Consider the following 17,237-nt stretch of genomic DNA (forward strand, 5'->3'; position numbering starts at 1 on the left):
AGTCATTCTGTATTGGGTAGACCCTGATTATCTTCAATGAGTATACTTTACAAGAGGCTTCTCATTTCCTAGAAAACTCTTTATTTTGGCCTGTATCAGTGCTTATTTTGAGTGATTGTTCACAGAATGTATAGCATATATATTCTGAAAGTATTTTTGCTTCAAAATTTACAATTTATGATGTAATGCTTTATCACTCCTGTGCCACTCCTGTCCTCTGAACAGATGGACAGTGTCTGTATCAGTTCTAAGTGGATAATGTAATATTAGTGCATTCTTTGAGTTGGAAACAAAGAGATAAATGAAGCTTTTGAAGACTTCAAATTTGAACAAGGTATATTTGGTATTTTATTGCAAGTACTTGTATTTATAAAATTAACAGACTATAGCATGTTGCTGCTTGTTTTCAAGTACATGGGGAGTCATTTTTTTAAGTCAACTTGAGATAGCTTTATAGAAATGCTTAACAAAAATTCTGCAACTACATCTTCATAAATTTTGGTATTTGCAGAAATATTATTTTAAAAATAGACATCTCAGGCCAAATGTAAATGATATTTGCAGTTTGAATAAATTCTGTTTACTCAAAAAATAGAGTGGTAAGAATCTCTAAATTTGTTGTGAGGATTGAATAAGACACAAGTAAGACACGTAATGTTCAATCGATCAGCTGTTGCTGCAGTTATGTAGTGATATTTTTCAGTGAAGGTATAAGATATGTCTTTTTGCCATGCAGGATGATTGTGGAAAATAACACTTGTTTTTCAGTTTGTTACGGTATGTGGCTGTGTGTGTGTGTGTGTGTGAGAGAGAGAGAGAGAGAGAGAGAGAAAGAGAGAGAGAGAGAAAGGAGGGAGGGAGGGATGGAGGGATAGTTTGCAAATATGCAATGAGGCTGCTATTCACATTACAGTTCCTCTGGACTTACCTGAAATTTGAGTGTATTTGAGTGTTGAGCTACAGGTATAGCCTTCCAAATAAGTACTAGTGGAAGGTGACATCTAAGAAGCTTTAGTTTTGTAGGGTAGGCACGTCTTCTCTACATGCAGATGCTGAATCTGACCATCAGAAGTAAAATGTCATCTTGAGGTAGAAGGATCTGGATCAGAAGTGGATAATGAGAAGAAATAAAAGGTCAGAGGAAAGTATTATTATAGTTGTAGCCGCTAAGGCCTCAGCTTTCTGTAGTGTGGGAGATTAAGCAACTAGTTTGCATGAGCCTGGGAAGCATTGCCTCACACTGGTCCTATCTTGACATTTGCTCTGCTGGGCTCCCTCTAAATGGTGAGGATGCCTGTGTAGACTTGAGGTTGCCAGGAAGAGTATATTGGTCTTGGTATCATGTGTCTAAAGTTTAAGGTATGATCCTTTGATATGACCTTTGTTATGCTCAGACTTGTTTTGGGTATTTATTATAGCTTTATAAAGCCATTACCAGTACACAGGGAGCAGAATTTTGTCAGAATTAGGTCATTCCTAGTGTTATTCATGGGACTGGGGATTTAGCTCAGCAGAACAGCTCCTGCCTGGTGAGCGAGGCCAGTTGGGTCCTTAGCCCTGGGGGGGAAAAAAAAAGCTATAATAAAGACCTAGTGTTATTCATATGAAGAGGTGTGATTTGAGTTGAGATACATAGGTAATTGGCAGAAAAGGAGTCTCTTTCTTTCCTGCACTTGTCTCTCCCCAGATATTAAAGTATCTAGATACTAAAGTAACCACGATGGACTGGGTACTGGTGGCTCACATCTGTGATCCTGGCTACTCTGGAAGTTGAGATCTGAGGAGCATAGTTCAAAGCCAGCCCAGGCAGGAAAGTCCTGAGACTCTTATCTCCAATAAAGTACTCAGACAAAGCCAGAAGTGGTGCTGTGGCTCAAGTAGTAGAGCACTAGCCTTAAGCATAAAGAGGCACAGGGACAGTGCCCAGGCCTGGCAAAAATAAAATAAAATGATTAGGGCTTAGGGCATGGCTCAAATAGTAGAGTGACTTCTTAGCAAGCCCTCAGTTCAAACCCTAGGACTGCCACACACACACACACACACACAAAATTAGCCACATGCACTGTGGCTCACACCTGTAATCCTAGCTACTCAAGCACCTGATACTAGGATGATGATGGTTCAAAGCCAGCCTGGGCAGAAAAATCCTTGAGATTCCATCTCCAGTTAATCAGCAAAAAGCCAGACAGGAGGTGTGGCTCAAGTGGTAGAGTACCAGCTGAGCAAGTAAGCCCAGCTCTTGCCCAGGGCCAGGGCTCTGAGGTCAAGCCCTGGTGTCAAGAAAAACAATGAGCTGTGACTATCAGCCTACTAGAATGTACACTTTGCCTTTCCACCTTCTTACTCAGCTTTTGTAAAATTACCTTTGTACAAAAGGAAGGATTCGAACTGGTGTAAACTTATTTTTCACATAGAAAGGTTTAAGACAAACTGCTCAAGGAAGACTTATGAAAGTTGTCAGTAGGCTATAACCATGCCTGAATACTATGGTTGCATCCCTCTTCTTCCACAACCAATATTTAATAGGCATCTACTAGGTGCCAGGCATTGCTCTAGTTTTGTAGCAAAGGTGGCCCTGCTTCCACAGAGCAAGAAGCAGGGAAGCCAAAGGAAAAACCCAATCAAGTCTGGGCATAAATGTAAAAGTATGATAGATACAGTGTGAATAGGCATATACTTTAAGACTTTATAAAGTCGTCTTCTTTGAAGGGAACTTTTACATGTTGTATTTGTAAATCAAAATGTCAGTCTTTTAGTGTGGAGTCCCCAATGTTGCTTTATTTTTGTCCAGACTGGGACTCAAACTCAGTATCTGACACTTTTGTTCACTGGCTGATGCTCTACCACCTGAGCCAAACCTCCAACCCCACTAATGTTGCTTATGATGTTATTGTGAGGGGAAACATTTTTTTGGTGGTTGGGTGGGCAGGTCCTAAACATATTTCCTAAACATAAATTCCCCTAAAATGTTTTTCTCAGGTTGATGTGCAAAAGTGTAGACTTACTGTATGCAAAAGATACCTTCCAGTCAAATGCAAGGTAAGTCTAAGAATTGTTTCCTATTGTTAAGATTGCTGTTGCTACTGCTGATTTAAAAAGATGTGCATTCAGCTTGGAGAAGGGACTCCTTATGGCCAGTGAGGCATCCTATATTAATAATAATCTCATACTCCTGTCTTTTCTTTCTCTATTGGATGGAAAACAAAGAAGGTAGCAATTACTGTCTTCAGATCATGGTAAAATAACCCTCTGTCACAAATGTAAAGCAAAGCTGGTCTATTGAAAAGCAACAAAAGGGTGAGGGTACAGATATAATGTGCCTACTTGGATGTCAAATCACAGGGTGGCAGACCACAACACAGCAGATGTTGAGGCCTGCCTAGTCATATGCTTCTTAGAACCCATGAGAAAAGACATCAAGGGCCCAAAGTGAACAAACTGCAGAGTATGTGGCAGTGTAGGCTGCCCTGTTGAGAGCAGGATCCAGACTCTACATATATTCAGCTAGATGGGTTTGAAATGAATAAAAGAAGGGCTGAGTCTTCTCAGGAAGCATGTCAACATGTTGAAACTGTGTCTTTCACAAACTGAGAAATTCTGTTTCTCTCCTGAGTCAAAATGGTCTAATATCTCCAAGTGTTAAGGACTGATAGAGGATGATAGCTACACAGAGAAACAAGTCACAGAACCATGAATAGACCTTGCCTTTAAACAATAAACAATATGCAAGACATGGATGATAACAAAGAATTTATTGTAAATGTAGTGGCAAATACACAGAATCACCATCATTAAAAAGGAACTAGAAAATTACACATGTTAAAAGTATGTGCTTTTTTCCCCCACCACCTTTACTTTAATGGCTACTAGCAGTATTTTAGTTGTAATGAAATACTTAATGGCCCATTTTCACATAATTTTATCATCATCCCAACTTTTTAAAGCATACACCATGAATTGTAGTATCAATTATTCTCTGTTTTTATCAGTTCTGTAATGATCTGTAGAATCTTGTCATCTAAGTAAAAGAAAAAAGAAAAATGAGTAAATTCAACAATGCCTACTTTTTAAAATGTAAACTTTAAAAAAACTTTGTTATTATAAAGGTGATGTACAGAGGGATTACAATCACATGAGTCAGGCAATGAGTGCATTTCTTTTTGTACAGTGTCTTCTGTTTCCTCACTCTCTCCCAGTCCCTCCCTCCTGTCTCCATCTACAAGTTGTATAGTTCACTTTCTTCAGTGTCCACTAAGCTCCACTGCTGCACAAATGACAGTACAGAAGTAACAAGGATGTTTAATACTGAGGATGTGTAGAAACTATGGTCTAGAATTACGTTAATACTTATAACTATTCTATGCCCATGTCAACATTAAAAGTTGACATTTTAGAAAAAAAGTCAACACTTAAGAATGTATAGGTTAAGGCCCAAAGACATAATGTGATGCAAACTGTTATTTCTTTTTTTGGCCAGTCTTAGGGTTTGGACTCAGGGCCTGAGCACTGTCCCTGGCTTCCTTTTGCTCAAGGCTAGCACTCTGCCACCTGAGCCACAGCGCCACTTCTGGCCATTTTCTATATATGTGGTGCTGGGGAATTGAACCCAGGGCCTCATGTATATGAGGCAAGCACTCTTGCCACTAGGCCATATCCCCAGCCCCTGCAAACTGTTATTTCTTAATAGGGAAATAGTTCTATAAAAATTTCTTAATAAAAAGAAGTGTCTCAACTTTTTCACCTAGCTGCAATATGCTCTACTGACTTCCAGGTCTTTAGAGTGTAGCAGGCTTTCCATGGGATGACCAAAGGAGAAAGGTAAAATGGTCCCCATGTTTAGCCCAAAGGAAAAAAATAATTTCTAACAGGGAAGTGCTCTTGGAGAAATGTCAATGGGAAGTGACAGATTTCTCAACACAACAATAAGATCAAATAGCAACTGAATTTGACAAATAGAACAGGAATGGCATTATTTACTAAGGGGGTGTTTTTGTTAATAGCAGCTTCTACATCTAAGTAGCTCTGAAATTGTGACTTCCTAAGAATCTCAGTATCACTCTTAGAAAGTTATAATTATTGGACCACAAGACTGCAATTCTTCATTTATACTGGATTTCAATGCTCTGAGTTTTAGTGGCTGTAATGAAAATGTTAGTAAGATGGCCTATGGCCTGATACTCAGCTTCTTTTTTTTTTTGGCCAGTCCTGGGCCTTGGACTCAGGGTCTGAGCACTGTCCCTGGCTTCTTTTTGCTCAAGGCTAGCACTCTACCACCTGAGCCACAGCGCCACTTCTGGCCGTTTTCTGTATATGTGGTGCTGGGGAATCGAACCCAGGGCCTCAAGTATACGAGGCAAGCTCTCTTGCCACTAGGCCATATCCCCAGCCCCTGATACTCAGATTCTTGACAGTTAAACAATGGCACATCTAGAAGGAACCATGACACAGTAATGTACTTCATTTCCCCTCCCAACCAAAGTATAGCTCACACTAAAAGGTAAAATACAATTTTTTTGAAGTTGCAATTGTAACTGTCAAGGTTCCCTAAGAGCCTGTACGGAATGATAAGTTTCCAGCAGCATAGGAAAACTAGTCTAGTTTAATGCTATGCACTTACATTCAATTATACAAATAAACAATGAGGCTTCAGAATAGGAACACTTGTTAGTAACCTCGGGACTCCCCTACTGCCTGGATATAATTAATGGCAGATATTTTGTTAAATATAGTGTGGAAATTAACTGGTGATACTTTGTTGAATACAGTACACCACTGATGGATTCTTAAACATTAAAAGCAGGAAAAGGAAATTCAAGTGCTTCATGATGTGATGCCATGGGAAGAACGTAGCACCAATTAGGTTCTAATCAGCTTCTAGATCTAACTACATGTTTACAAGAAATAAACACAATGACATGCTAACCAAATTTCTAAATGTGGGACAGTCTATCAGGAAAACTAAGTTTATTAAAATAATTAATTGCATTTATTTAACAAACAGTCTGTAGAGAGGAAGTGTTAACAGAAAGAGATAATAATAATGACAATAATAAAATGGCAACAGGCCTATCTCCCAGAGATCTGTATGTAAGAGACAGAGCTTTAGAGATTGAATGTTTTACAACTGTCAGGATGAGTTTGCAATTTGGAGAAACAATACAGCAAGCTAGTTAAAAACTTGTGTACCCATTTAAGATTTTGGTGGAAGGATGATGTATTTACTTTATATAGACATAGCTCTATATTTGTAGGAGATGCATGACAGAGAAAACATGTTAGGATAAATAAACCAGTAGAAAGTTCGTAACCAGTTCATAAGCCAAACCCAAAGAAACATAGGTTGCATGGTTGAGAATGTGCCTATAAATTTACAAGTAAACATAACTGGGTATAAGCAAGGGGTTACAAATGAATAAGCTGAAGTGTTTCTATGGAGAATGCAAATAGTTTCTTTAAAAAGACTAAGTCAAAGCCCCACAAAATAAGTACCAGGAAATGGGTTCTTGCAAGAGGGCAGGGTGGGGCCAAGGGGAGAGGGGTAGGAGAATGAAAAGAGAGAAAGGGGGAGAATGCAGGCAAGAATTCATTGCATATACCACAGAACTGAGAAATGTAAGGGAAGGGGTGGGTTGAAGGGGGTGAAGATGTTGAAGTGATGACACAGATCAAGGTGCATTGTACTTTGTTAAAAGACAAAACAATATAGAACCTAAAATTAAGATAAGAAAAGGGGTGGGTGAGATGTTGAAAGAGGTGATATTGATCCAAGATGGACTGTATTCATAAACTGCTTTGGTGAATTGTAGAACTACTGAAAGGTAATAAAAATATTTTTTTAATTCCTTAGTTATTTAAAAAATTTGTGTTTTTTTTGTAACAAGTAAACTATATTATTAATTTACTAGGATGCTAGTAAGTAGTACCATTTTTTTTTTTTTGCCAGTCCTAGGCCTTGAACTCAGGGCCTGAGCACTGATCCTGGCTTCTTTTTGCTCAAGGCTAGCATTCTGCCACTTAAGCCACAGCACCACTTCTGGCCGTTTTCTATATATGTGGTGCTGAGGAATTGAACCCAGGGCTTCACTCTTGTCACCAGGCCATATTCCCAGCCCAATAAGTAGCAATTTTTTTGAAAGCATGAAATGGTCAGAAGATAAAAACAAAATTTAGAAAACTTAGTAAACTAAACGACTCATAGGAGAAAGTTGTGAATAATCATATATTTGAGTTTGACATTCAGCATAAAATATATTTTATTAAAATAATTTTTAATCACATGGAACTGAATACTTCATCAGTGCCACAGAACACTCCAATGTCAGGTCATGATGTCTAGAATCTTTTAGAAGCTTCTTAGCAAGTTTTCCCACATATTAATATATACACGCATATGTACCTGCATATGCATATACATGAATACTATCTTCCACGTGTAAGCAGCATATACTTACTTTCAAGAGACATTTTTGGATTTTCAAGCTTTTTTCTCAAAACAGAATCAATGAGAGCTCTTAGCTGCTTGAAAATGACAGCTATCTTTACTGGTGCCTGTTAGGAGATGAAAAAAATGGACAAATTTAATCAGGGGAGTATAACTATTTAAACAAATCAAACTAAGTATACATGCTTGACATCTTACTTGCCTGGGTACAATTAGAATTTCTTTTTCTTTTTTTTTTTGGCAGTACTGGGGTTTGAGCCCAGGGCCTTGGGTACACTCAGTTTACCCTTTACCACTTCAGCTATACTTCTAGACATGCTTTTTGCTGGTTATTCTGGAGACGGAGTCTTGAGAACCTCATTGCTCATTATAGGCATAAGCCACCTAGGGCCAGGCCAACTTGATTTTTAATATAAAACACAATGAGGAATATATGACATTATTTCTGGTAGCTGAACTGTGCAAGCCTTTTAATTTCCTTACTAAGTTTGGTATCTCTTTCTAAAATGAAGCATTATTATTCTGATAATTCTATTTTCCTCTTACATAATCTGTAGTAAAGACAAGTTTTTGAGGAGGGAATTTTTAAAAAATTTATTTATATTTTTTTAAAATTAAATTTTATTGTCAAGGTGTTGTGCAAAGAGGGTACAGTTACATAATAAGGCAGTGAATACATTTCTTGTGATATCTTACACCCTGATTTTTCTTTCCCTTCCCTAGATCAGGTAGGCATATATACAATATCTAGTGTACCGAAATCATATGCAGTAACCATGTAGGGTATGCCACAGGAAATTCATGTAGAACTTTAAAGATAATGTCAACAATAGAATCCTTCTGTGTCCTTCTCTTGGAGTTGTTTTTGCTTATCCTCATCTTATATGATCATGTGTACATAGCTGATGAGCTATTGTGATTCACTGATAGGTCTATTATAAGCCTTTTTATGTTTAGTAGTTGTTTGGTTTTAGATACATAATGTAAAGTCGCTGACCCAAACATGTGGAAATACCATTTGAAAAGAAGTTTGTTGTTCTGAAGACTTGGTCTCTAATGTTGAGGAGGGAATTTTTTTTAACAGTTTAATTGAGATATAACATCAAATCATAAAAATGTACTGTTAAGTGCTTAGTTTCAATGGTTTTTAGTAAGTCTGTAGTATTTTACAATCATTATTACAACCCAGCTATAGGATATTACTAACATTCTAGCTTCTTTGTATTAACTAAAGGAACTTTCTAAGCATAACAGGATACATTAGATTTGCTTAGTTTAAGCTGATCAGTGTTGATAAGGCTACAAGGAAACAGATAAACTTATTGTGAGCAGTAACAAAGCTTGGTCTAATGTATTCACAGAATAGCTCAGCAGGATCTGTTTGATCCTTGTATGGGAGGCCAAAAGTAGTGCACTGAATATGAGTTTGGGGATTGGTAATCCTAGATTTGATTTTATTTTATTTTTGTCAGCCATGGGGCTTGAACTCAGGGTCTTGGTGGTGTTCCTGAGCTCCACTGCCCAACGCTAGCACTCTACCACTTTGAGCCACAGCTCTACTTGCAATTTTCTGGTGGTTAATTGCAGATGAGTGCACAACTTCCCTGCCCAGGCTGGCTTTGAATTGCAATCCTCAGATCTCAGCCTCCAGGGTAGTAAGGATTACAGGTATGAGCCACCAGCACCCGGCCCTATGTTTGAATTTTGCCCTACTAGCAGCCAATCCATGTAATATGGTAGATTCAATTTCTCACTATGCTTCAGAGTCTACTTAGAAAGGAAACTATATTTGGGATAACACATATAAAATTAACTACTGCCGTACTTAACCAATGGTAAACCACAATTGTTACTGATAACAAATCTGTTTGCTAATAGCATTATAATTTGACTTTTACTATTAATAGATATGAAACCACACAGGAAACACAAAATAAGGAATCCAAATTATGTGAGAAGAGATTATGTAAACTTCAATAACAATATTAACATCTACCTCAATAGTATAGGAAGTTGAAAACTTTTATGTAATCAGTCAAATCAGTTGTATTGTATACCTGAAAATAGATCCAACCATCAATAGAAAGAAGACGTTCCCGATGTTGAACTTCTATGTCACCACCAAAAAGTAAAACTGGAAAAGGAGTTATTAGGGTTGTTTCCCGCAAAAACACTCTGGCATATCTTATCTACATAAGAAAAAAAGAAAAAACAATTTCACAGTCTAAAAATGCCTGAAATTTATCTATTTCATGTAAGCACAATTTGTTACTCTATACTTTCTAAAGCTATGTCTCATTGTAACATACATTAATTTTAATAAGTCATTTTTACTGTCTATTAAGAGGCATTTTATATATTACCTGTAAAGGTGAATTATGTAATGAGCACAAATCAAACTAAGTACAAGCAATTTATTAAATAATATTTAATGATATTAAATATTTCTTTAAAATGAGTACTTGTGAGGTAACAAAAGTCTAAAATATGAAATAGAGAAAACACCATCTTCACTCCTACCATCTGTTTAAAACAAGATATGGAATGTCAATGCAGCTGGGATTCAAAATGTTGATTAATTATAGTCTATAAATGTTTGCTCTTAAATTACCTAACGTGACACTGGAACTCAAACTACCATCAAGTCATCCAAGTTCTACAACTCCATCCAAAAGCCCCTTATTTCGGAATGGAAACATGCAGGTCTTTTTTTTTTTAATCCTTTAAGATAACTTCTAATGAAATATTAAAGACATCGACACATTATTAGCCAGTATCTATTTGTTATAATTATCTTCATCCAAAGAAAGGTGATGATCAGAATATAATGTTTTGCTTTTTTTTTTGGCCATCCCTGGAGCTTGCGTCAGGGCCTGAGCACTATCCCTGGCTTCTTTTTGCTCAAGGCTAGCACTCTGCCACTTGAGCCACAGCACCACTTCTGGCTGTTTTCTATATTGTGGTGCTAGGGAATCAAACCCAGGGCTTCATGTATACGAGGCAAGCACGCTTGCCACTAGGCCATATTCCCAGCCCCATAGGGGCTTGTTTTTAAGATTTACTTCTGATTAAAGGAAGAGAAGTGTTTTTTTGGCTTAGAAACTGTGTTATCTATATTTCAAATATGAGTAACTCAATTTGAGAATTATATAAAATAATTATTGGGGTACTCTAACTTGCTATGATGTACTTAATACTAGACTTTAATAATGAATACTTTACCTTCTCCTGGTATAAAAGCCACCCATAAGTTTGCAAATCCCGGTTCACTGAGGAAGGATGTACTTGTGCCTTGCCTTGAGCTGTCTCTACAATGCAAGCCAATTTTTCTGTGACATCCACTGATTTCATGCAAATTATCTTTCCCACGTTGTCATACAGTCCAGCAGTCAATACAGCTTTAAGAAGGGCAATATCTTGGAAAGAGAGGGTCTGACAGGCTCTGTTTTCTTCCCAGCTGGTAGAAGTTGTGGAAGATGAAAATCCTGCTGCCTTAACCAACTTTATTAATTCTTGCTTTATATCCTAGATTGTTTTATGAAAATAAGAGATTTAACCATAATTGATTAAAATAATTTACAAATAACCTGGTAATTATATCAATCACTGTTTACTTTAAAAATAGATAGGATGTTAAATTATTTCTTTATATTATAAATTATTTTATTCATAAATTTTATAATTTATAAATTTATTTATAAATTATTCTATTCTATTATAAATTATTTTCTATCCTAACTCCAACCTAGAGTAGAAAAATATAACTGGGAAGTCAAGATTAGAGTCAGCTCTTCTTCCTCACCAACCAGATTTTAGTTGTCATAAAATCTCAGATTGTCTGTGAGAGAATTAAAATGGTGTCTGAACTCATTTTCATTCATCATATTTGTTTCAATACTAGCTCTCCTTAACTTTTTTTCTTTTGTTTCTACTAAGTAAGGATGGGGACAAAGAGAGTAAGCATTGGAGAGAATTACCCAGAGATTTTGATTACAGACTGTTAGTATTTTCTTTGTCTTTGGGAATGTCAAATTCCTAAAGAACTGTAACAGAGTTTATTTACAACTTCATTTCATCTAAATTTCAATTTAAGTGGCTTAACAAATTAAAATCTCAAGAAATGGCTTAAAAACTTTTTCTACCTTTAATGGTGTTCATCAATGCAAAATCATTACAGGACAGAAGAGCAGTTCTCAAAGTACATACCAGACAAGTAATTATAAGGTAATGTTTACACTTAGGATAGGTTTTTGTTTGAAGCTTGATTCTAAAGGAGGAAAGCTCAAATAACTGTTGTAACACCAGATTTTAGATCTCTTTGCAAATAGTAAAGACATTTAAAATCTGCAAATCAGGAGAGAGGAAGAAAAGGGGGTAGGGATCAACTTAAACTACAGGGAAGCTGAGAGAAAACAAGAGAAGGGTCTATTTGAAAAAATAGCCACCTGTGGGCCAACTAAGTGGGATTTCTACCTATAGAATCAGTCTGTTGGCCAAGAAGTGGCGATTTCCTGAATGTAGGGAAACTACAGAATAATTTACCTTTCCTTCTCCCTCCCTTCTTTTTTAAATAAATGACAAATAGGGGAAAAAAAAACCAACCCAAACCAGATGGGTATCTAATTGACGAAGAGACTTAAGGTCCACATCTACCAAATTTATTGTGTGGATCTTGTTTGGATTATGATTTGAACTACTGGTTAAAAAATGAGGACGACTTATGAGATCATTGGGGACATTTAAACATTGTATATTTGAGGATAATAAGGATTTTTTTTTTTTTGGTATGTGTGTGGGTTTTGGCACTTGAACTCAGGACCTAGGCACTGTCCCTGAGCTTTCATATTCATACTACTTGAGCTATCATACTACTTGAGTGACAGATTTCAGGCTTTTCTGGTGTTTAGACTTTCTTGCCTAGGCTGCTTTTGAACTGTGAGCCTCAATCTTAGGCTCCTGAGTAGTTAGAATTATAGGTGTGAGCTATGTGCCCAGCTAAGGAACTTTTTTTCAAGGTGTGATGTTAAGAAAAAAGTCCTATATTTCAGAAATAAATAATGATTCATCAGGCTGAAAAGTAATCTACAGGGCAGTGAAATAAAGGAAGCATAAATAAAATTTTTGAAGTGGAAGTGGGTAATGGGTATGTAGGGTATGAAAAACAATATTCCATCAGATTTTTGGTAGATTTGAAATTTGAAAAAAATTTAAAAGAAAAAAATGGGTTTTCAGAGTTGTGTAATTATTCCCCTTTGAGTCATTAAAAATAAAAATAGAACTTTAATTATCTTGATTTCCCTAGCTAGTGCTATTTATCTGAACTCATGTTGCCTCTTTTCTTTTTCTTTTTTTGGGTCTGGGTCCTAGGCTTGAGTTTAGGGTTGGGTGCTGTCCCTGAGCATTTTTTCTTAAGGCCAGTGTTCACTTGGGCCACAACTCCACTTCCAGCTTTTGGTGATTCGTTGAAGACAGAGTCTCCTGAACATTTCCTGTCCAGAGTGGCTTGAACCTTAATCCTCAGATCTTAGCCTCCTGAGTAGCTAGGATTACAGGCATGAGCCACTGGCACCTGGCTCAATATCATTTCTTGAGGATATTTATGACTGTTAAATGCTGTTTTAAATCACACGTAATGTGTTCAGGTTAGTTGTTGGAAGAAACAACAAACTATAAGCTTATTAGTTTATAATAAGCTTTTATTTTTGAAAAGTTTTCAAACTTATTGTTATAAGCAGCTTCTTAATTCAATCATTCTTTATTAAACCCTTATTGTTTGTCAAGCACTATCCTAGGCATTCTTTTTTTTTTTTTTTTTTTGGTCAGTGCTGGGGCTTGAGTCTCAGGGCCTGGGCACTGTCCCTGGCTTCTTTTTGCTTAAGGTTAGAAATCTACCACTTGAGCCACAGTGCCCCCTCTGGCTTTTTCTACATATGTGGTGCTGAGGAATTGAACCCAGGGCTTCATGTACACAAGGCAAGCACTCTACCACCAGGCCATATTCCCAGCCCTATCCTAGGCATTCTTTTTATCTAAAATAAAATTATTAATTATCCATCTGACTTTGACAGCTCTATTAAGAATATCTTGTTCATTTTCAGAACCTAGACCTAAAATGATAACAATAATGGGACAGGAAAATTGAAGAGGGGCTTTGGGTGGTGGACTTTGGATGGTGGGGTGGGGTAAACAGCAGTAGAGAGGGAGAAAGGAAAGCACATGGAAGGGTAAGGAGGACTGAAGTTTGACACATATACAGAAACACACACAATGGGACCTACCAAATACTGAAAAGGGAGAGAGGAGGAAAGGACAAACCTGTTCAAAGTACACGCATGGAATTAACACAATGAATGAATCCTTCTCAAGTTATTAGCGGATAGTAATTCAAAAAATAAAAATAAAATAGAAAAATTACCTCCAGGGTTAACAGTGATGTTCTGTTAAGAAAATTTCTCCGGCAATATGTGATTTCAGAACGATAGCCTCCTTCTTGTCGTGCTTTCTTCCATCTAGATAAGTAAAATGGTTCACTAGGTTTCCTCTCTAAGCTTGATAAAATTATCATTTAAAAGAAGAGGTCTTGCTATGTTGCAGTAGCTGTTCACAGAAGGATTTCAACTGTAATGCATTATTCTATGTAAGAGCAAATGATGAAATTCTTCAAATATGAGAAATACACATACATAATAGAATCAAGTACACATTTAATTTTTAGGAAGGAGCATAAAAATATGACTTTTATATGATTAGATCTTAACAGATGAAAAACTTGTTTGAATATTAAATATATTAATGTCAAATATAAAGTTTTTAGAATGTAAGTAACCTGAGGTCACTAGCTTATTGATAACACCCATATTATTTCTTTACCCTAGATAGGCATTGTAGATTGTCAGGTGATCTGAATCTGCCATTGCCAAAGCAGATTTTGCAAGATCTGCTTCATCTTTTCGACCAATGGGTGTAGTAAACGGTGACTTCTCTGTCATAACTGCCGCAAGTGTTGCCTAGCAATAAACCAAATAATTCATCAATAAAGAGATATACAATGACGTGGGTTTACAAAAGAAAACAAATCATAAAACAGTCCACTTTAATTGTTTCTCATTTTCAATATGTTTACCAAATTCTACCATAGCTAACTTTCATTGTAAATACTTTTAGAACTATTGTATGAAACTAAAAATTTGTATTAGTTTTTTTTTTGTACTACCACTGTGAGGTAAGGAATAGCACCAGAATTAGCAAAAATGAAAAACAAAACAAGCAACCTAAGTATCATTTAGTTCATAATCTGTTCAGTTATCTTGACTCTTACACAGCTTTATTTCCATTGACTGCAATGTTCTTTAAAAATTAGCAGAGTACAGGGGTTGGGAATATGGCCTAATGGTAAAGTGCTGGCCTCGTATACATGAAGCCCTGGGTTCGATTCCTCAGCAACACACACACACACACACACACACACACACACACACACACACACACACACACACACACACACCCAAAGCTGGGAGTGGCGCTGTGGCTCAAGTGGTAGAGTGATAACCTTGAGCAAAAAGAAGCCAGGGACTGTGTTCAGGCCCCAGCACTGGCAAAAAACAAAACAAAACAAAAAAAATTAGCAGAGTACAGGTAGCTCATGCCTGTAATCCTGGCTACTCAGGAGATTGAGATCCAAGGACCATGGTTCAAAGCCAGCCTGGGCAGAAACTCTTATCCCCAATTAATCACCAGAAAACTGGAAGTAGAACTATGGCTCAAAGTGGTAGAGCACTAGCCTTGAGCAAAAGAAGCACAAGGACAGCACCCAGGCCCTGAGTTCAAGCCCCACACTTGACCAAAAAAAAAGTAGTTGGGGCCACAAGTATGGATCACTAGTAGAGTATTTGCCTGGCATTCATGGGCCTAGAATTCAAAAGCTAAAACTTGTTTTTACTAAAAATGAGTGAGACCACACAATAACTTTTTGGTTGCAGCTTTCCAAATAACTACCATAACTTTGGTTTTTAAATGTAGCCTAATTTTGATGAGTAGCTTCTTTCTTCTTTTTGGTAGTGCTAGAAACTGAAGCAAAGATCTCATACTTGAGAAGCACTGTACCACTGTGTTACATTCTCAGTTCCACATTTACTTCTAATACCAAAGAAAATGAGACTATAGAGTAATATACTCTTGGTTGTTTTTAAACAGCCTTGTGACCAGAAAAGGCACAGCCAGATAAAATAGGACAGTTGAAATGCTACTACAAGAAAATATAAGATTCAAACATATGTGCAGAATTTGATAACTTTGAGGTAATTTGAGAAAACAAAATTCTGACAATTGCTGGCTAAGAGACAGAAGCCAGATAAAGGAAAGCAAGTTCCCCCCACCCCTCACCATGCCAGTCCTGGGATTTAAACTCAGGGCCTGGGCACTGCCCGTGAGCTTTGGTGTTTCACCCTTGAGCCACAGCCTCATTTCTGGCTTTTTGGTGATTAAATGGAGATTAGAGTCTCATGGACTTTCCTGCACAGAACCATGATCCTCAGCTCTCAGCCCGAGTAGCTGAGCTTACAAACACAAGCTACAAGCACCCAGAAGTTTTTGATTCTATTCTCAAAGTCTTTGATGTTTAAAAACTTCTAAGAATTATCTATTAAATATTAACTAGATATTCAAGTGGGGCTATTTGATAGCAAAAGTCAAGCAAGCCAAAATCATAAAGAAATTCCCACAGTATACTTAAGTAAATAAATAAGTAGATTTTCCAAGTGTATAAATATAATAGGTAAATATTAGATATAGAAATCTCTCACCAAGGATTCGGATCCCATGGATTCTTAATGTTACTACAGATACTCTAATTTGAAAAATTAAAAGAAATCATTTCCAAACTTACTAATTTACCAACCAAATGCTCTTTAAATGGAAGTAGCAGCAGGTCTTTTTCACTTACCACTGGATCAAGACAGCCAAATATGGCACCAAAAATGAGCATCTTGCCAATTTTGACATTCACAGGTAAAGCTGCAAGGTGTTGGCCCAATGGAGTCAGTTTAGGCTCATTCAGTTCACAAGCTCCAATTTTTCGGAGTAAATTCATTGCATTGCTAATTACTTGAAGCTGAGGAGGATCTAAGGCTTTAGAGAGGAAATCTTCAGGAGAACCAAGATTACATTTCTGCAGAATGAAAAAGTGATAAAATTGGTTTACAACTAGAATTATTACACTAGAGAACTACTACTGGGATTAAATTTTGGTTTTAGTAAAATCTCAACCAAAGAGGGCAAATGTGCAAGACTACCCTATTATTTTTCTTATAGTGAGGTAGGAGGAGGGTTGTGTTTAAAAGCAGTGGTAGCATGAGGATGGAAGCCTATACTGCACAAAGTTTATTACTAATTGTGTGTGTGTGTGTGTGTGTGTGTGCGTGCATGCATGCCTCTGCTAGGCTTACATTCAACCTTGTAGTCTCATTCATGGCTGGTGTTCTGCACCTCCAGTTCAGCATTTTGCTAAGTGAAGATAGGAATCTTGTACTTTTCTGCTCAAGGTGACTTCAACTGTGATCCTCTAGGTCACAGCTTCTTGAATAGCTAGGATTACAAGTGTGAGCCACCAGCATCTGGCTTTTATTACTGATTTTTATGGAGTAAAAAATAAAAAAAACAGTAACAACAAAAAATCTAAGAATGGAACGACACTGTAGACCTTTCAGTCTAGAAAATCCTAGGTCATGGTTTCTCAATCTCAGCCCTACTGGTTATTTGGGGCTGGAAAATTCTTTGTTTTAGGGAGATAACCTGTGTA

At 37.0% G+C, this 17,237-nt stretch overlaps 1 protein-coding gene across 2 annotated transcripts in view; it reads right to left on the reverse strand.

The window, feature by feature from the left end:
- Nucleotides 1–3,732: 3,732 nt before the first annotated feature.
- The window catches only part of Dhx29 (DExH-box helicase 29), a 44,754-nt gene continuing 31,249 nt past the window's right edge, over nt 3,733–17,237 (reverse strand). For both annotated transcript variants that reach the window (XM_048368555.1, XM_048368556.1), the window contains 7 exons: nt 16,383–16,607; nt 14,312–14,448; nt 13,857–13,950; nt 10,664–10,966; nt 9,499–9,630; nt 7,452–7,548; nt 3,733–4,018 (listed from right to left, as the gene is read on the reverse strand). In XM_048368555.1, the coding sequence (XP_048224512.1) occupies nt 3,966–4,018; nt 7,452–7,548; nt 9,499–9,630; nt 10,664–10,966; nt 13,857–13,950; nt 14,312–14,448; nt 16,383–16,607 (1,041 nt within the window). In that variant the 3' untranslated portion in view covers nt 3,733–3,965. The remainder of the gene's footprint in view (nt 4,019–7,451; nt 7,549–9,498; nt 9,631–10,663; nt 10,967–13,856; nt 13,951–14,311; nt 14,449–16,382; nt 16,608–17,237) is intronic.

This window comes from Perognathus longimembris, chromosome 19 (assembly GCF_023159225.1).
Source record: "Perognathus longimembris pacificus isolate PPM17 chromosome 19, ASM2315922v1, whole genome shotgun sequence".
NCBI lineage: Eukaryota > Metazoa > Chordata > Mammalia > Rodentia > Heteromyidae > Perognathus > Perognathus longimembris.